Source organism: Morone saxatilis, unplaced genomic scaffold, assembly GCF_004916995.1.
Source record: "Morone saxatilis isolate NCDOM2014 unplaced genomic scaffold, NCSU_SB_2.0 Contig12, whole genome shotgun sequence".
Lineage (NCBI taxonomy): Eukaryota > Metazoa > Chordata > Actinopteri > Moronidae > Morone > Morone saxatilis.
Genome location: NW_023339674.1, coordinates 27,696,688 through 27,699,502, shown reverse-complemented (window position 1 = coordinate 27,699,502; position 2,815 = coordinate 27,696,688). Strand labels below are relative to the sequence as shown.

General features: G+C 36.3%; 1 protein-coding gene across 1 annotated transcript in view; it reads left to right on the top strand.

Annotated features, from left to right (window-relative positions):
* cherp (calcium homeostasis endoplasmic reticulum protein) overlaps positions 1–2,815 on the top strand; it is a gene marked incomplete at its 5' end in the record, with an annotated part of 11,259 nt that overhangs the window by 7,581 nt on the left and 863 nt on the right. Inside the window, 3 exon segments of the mRNA XM_035652933.1 lie at positions 1,052–1,165; positions 1,258–1,352; positions 1,915–2,100. Of these exon segments, the coding sequence (XP_035508826.1) occupies positions 1,052–1,165; positions 1,258–1,352; positions 1,915–2,100 (395 nt within the window).

Genomic DNA, 2,815 nt, shown 5'->3' with positions numbered 1-2,815 from the left:
TGCGCGTGTGCGTGTGCGCGTGCGCGTGTGCGTGCGTGTGTGCGTGCGTGTGTGTGTGTGTGTGTGTGTGTGTGTGTGTTAAAAACAGAGTGAAAAAAACAATTTCCCCCTAGGGGATCAATAGTATCTTCTTCTTCTTTTTCTTCTTCTTTTACAGAAGTAAATATGGTATTAGTAGCACTTCCTAAGCAGAGCCTACATCTGTGACAATGGCTACATGATATAACCTAATCAACCTTGGGCTATTGCAAACATATCAGAATTGTGTTGTATTGGATAGCTATGTTATCCAATAGACTTTTTTTTCCCCCAGGATATAATGCAGAAAAATTGTTTATCCAGTAGAGTGTGCTGTGACTTACAATACACAGAGTAACAAAAAATAATTATTAGTCATCTCTACTACTCTGCTTGCTATTGTTGTTGCTGTGAATCTTTGTCTCTGTCTCTGTCCTTCTCTCTTTACCACCCCTGTCATGCAGCACAGAGCAAATTACATTGGCAGGAAGTCGGGCAAAGAAATGCCACAGAGAATCTGATTCATTTTCAAAATAAAATACCCCTTGCAAACTTTGGTTCAAATTTCAAACTATGTCAAGCACTAATACCAGGGAAAAAGAACAAAATACACTGGGTTTACCGTATGATTTTCTCATGATTTTATTTATTTATTTATTTATTTTTTAAAAGGGGGGGTTTAATCAGACTTATTTATTATTACGCCTGCACAATTAATTGTAATATTATGGTTACATTTTATATAGATTATATAATCGAGATATATCTATTTTTTTTTAAAGCAGCACTTTGTAAGATTCAGTAATTGCTGCGATTTGGCAGCCTCTGTGCAATACCACTTTGAATCTTCAAATATTTGTATTGTGGATTAACTGTCTTGTGACATATTGTTACATTCCTAGACAGAACATATACACTTCTATTTTGATCATTAAGCTGTCTACACAGGCCGTGCAACACCTCATCTTTCTGCCACTGTAAGTGTTATAAACCTGAGGCACAGGTCTAACAAACTTAACGTACCTCTATCTAGGTCCAGGACCAGATCCGGGTCATCACGGAGTCACTCTCGTTCCAGATCCAGATCCCGTTCACATTCACCCACCAAGAGACGCCGTGGCGCCAAATCTCGGAGCTCCTCCCCTCCGTAAGTCGTTCACTGCTCTTTGATGAAGTGCCTTCATAAAAGACTTTATGCCTTACTGTAGTATAGATGACCACCTCTCCTGCTCTCCACAGCTCCACATCAGTGTTGGGTGCCCCTCTCTCCAAACTGTCTGCAGATACCAGGCTAGGGGAAGAGAACAAGGGCCATCAGCTGCTGATGAAGATGGGTATGCTCTTTCTTTTTTCTTTTCGTTTCATTCAAATTGCTTGTTCAATTTTCCAGTAACACAATTTGAGATGTTTTTAATGTGGTTTTCCGCCCTGAAACACAGGCTCTGTATGGAACGTATCATAAAAAAGTAAAATAAACCTAAAAATTGATTTATGTTGATTTAAATTGATTGTATTCAAATGAAGTGTGAAATGTGTTCCATGTGCCCATTATAAAAAAAAAAAAAAATTAATGAAGTTTTCAAAAACTTTTATGAAGATTTGTATACGACTACATGTTCGGCTAGTGATGAAGACTTGAACTCTTTCTTCCAGAAGGTAAAGCTTCCACAACTGTCTTCAGAGGAAAAGGATAGTTTGGATGCTCTCATAACGGAAGCTGAAGTTAGAACCGCAATCAAGGGTATGAAAACCGGGAGGTCACCTGGTATAGATGGTTTCCNNAAAAATTAATGAAGTTTTCAAAAAAATTAATAAAAATAAAATAAATAATCCACCTGCTGTACACTGATCTCTAGCTTTCCTTCTATTCTTTCTGTGTTGTCCCGCTTGCTGTAGGGTGGAGTGGTTCAGGTGGTTTGGGGGCTAAAGAACAGGGCATCCAAGACCCCATCAAAGGAGGAGACATCAGGGATAAATGGGACCAGTATAAAGGTGTGGGGGTGTCACTGGATGACCCTTATGAGAACTATCGAAGGAACAAGAGCTACAATTTTGTCGCCCGCATGAAGGCACGAGAGGAAGGTACATGCACAGACTTTTATGTTGGTTTGGACATGCAATACCATGCTACTCACATTCAACTATAAAGATAATGCATTTCTGGTACTATACTGGCCCAAGTATAAGAAAGTATTTTTATTTGAATTTGTACTGTAAAAGAAGGATATTGGATTGCACAAGTTATGGAAATATTATCTACATCACAATACGGCCAGCGTAATATGCAGATTGCAGAAGCTGCGATATGTTGATGAAGGTAAAATATATGAAAACGGAATCAGAAATACTTTAATAATCTTTAAAGAAATTATTTCGTTACACACTCCAGATACAAATGGAGAGATATATATATATATATATAGTATATATTATATAATATAGTACTATATATAGTTAGTATGATATATACTATATATAGTTAATAGTTATAGTTATAGTATAGTTAATAGTTAGTTGATTATGAATAAAATAATAATAATAATGTATTTGTGATGCAAAAATTATCATCCACAGCTACTCCATGCACCCATATTGCAATATCTGCAAAATAAAGCCAATATGATTGTTGTTACCATGATTGTGCAGCCCAAATTTGCACCTATTTTATACCCCTGGAATTGGTATTTAGTTTTATGGAACACTATTAGTTACGCATATTTACTAGATAGTATTATTTGTATTTAGTATTATTATAATCTATTACATTTAAAATAACTGTTCTCTTCATCTCTCTCTT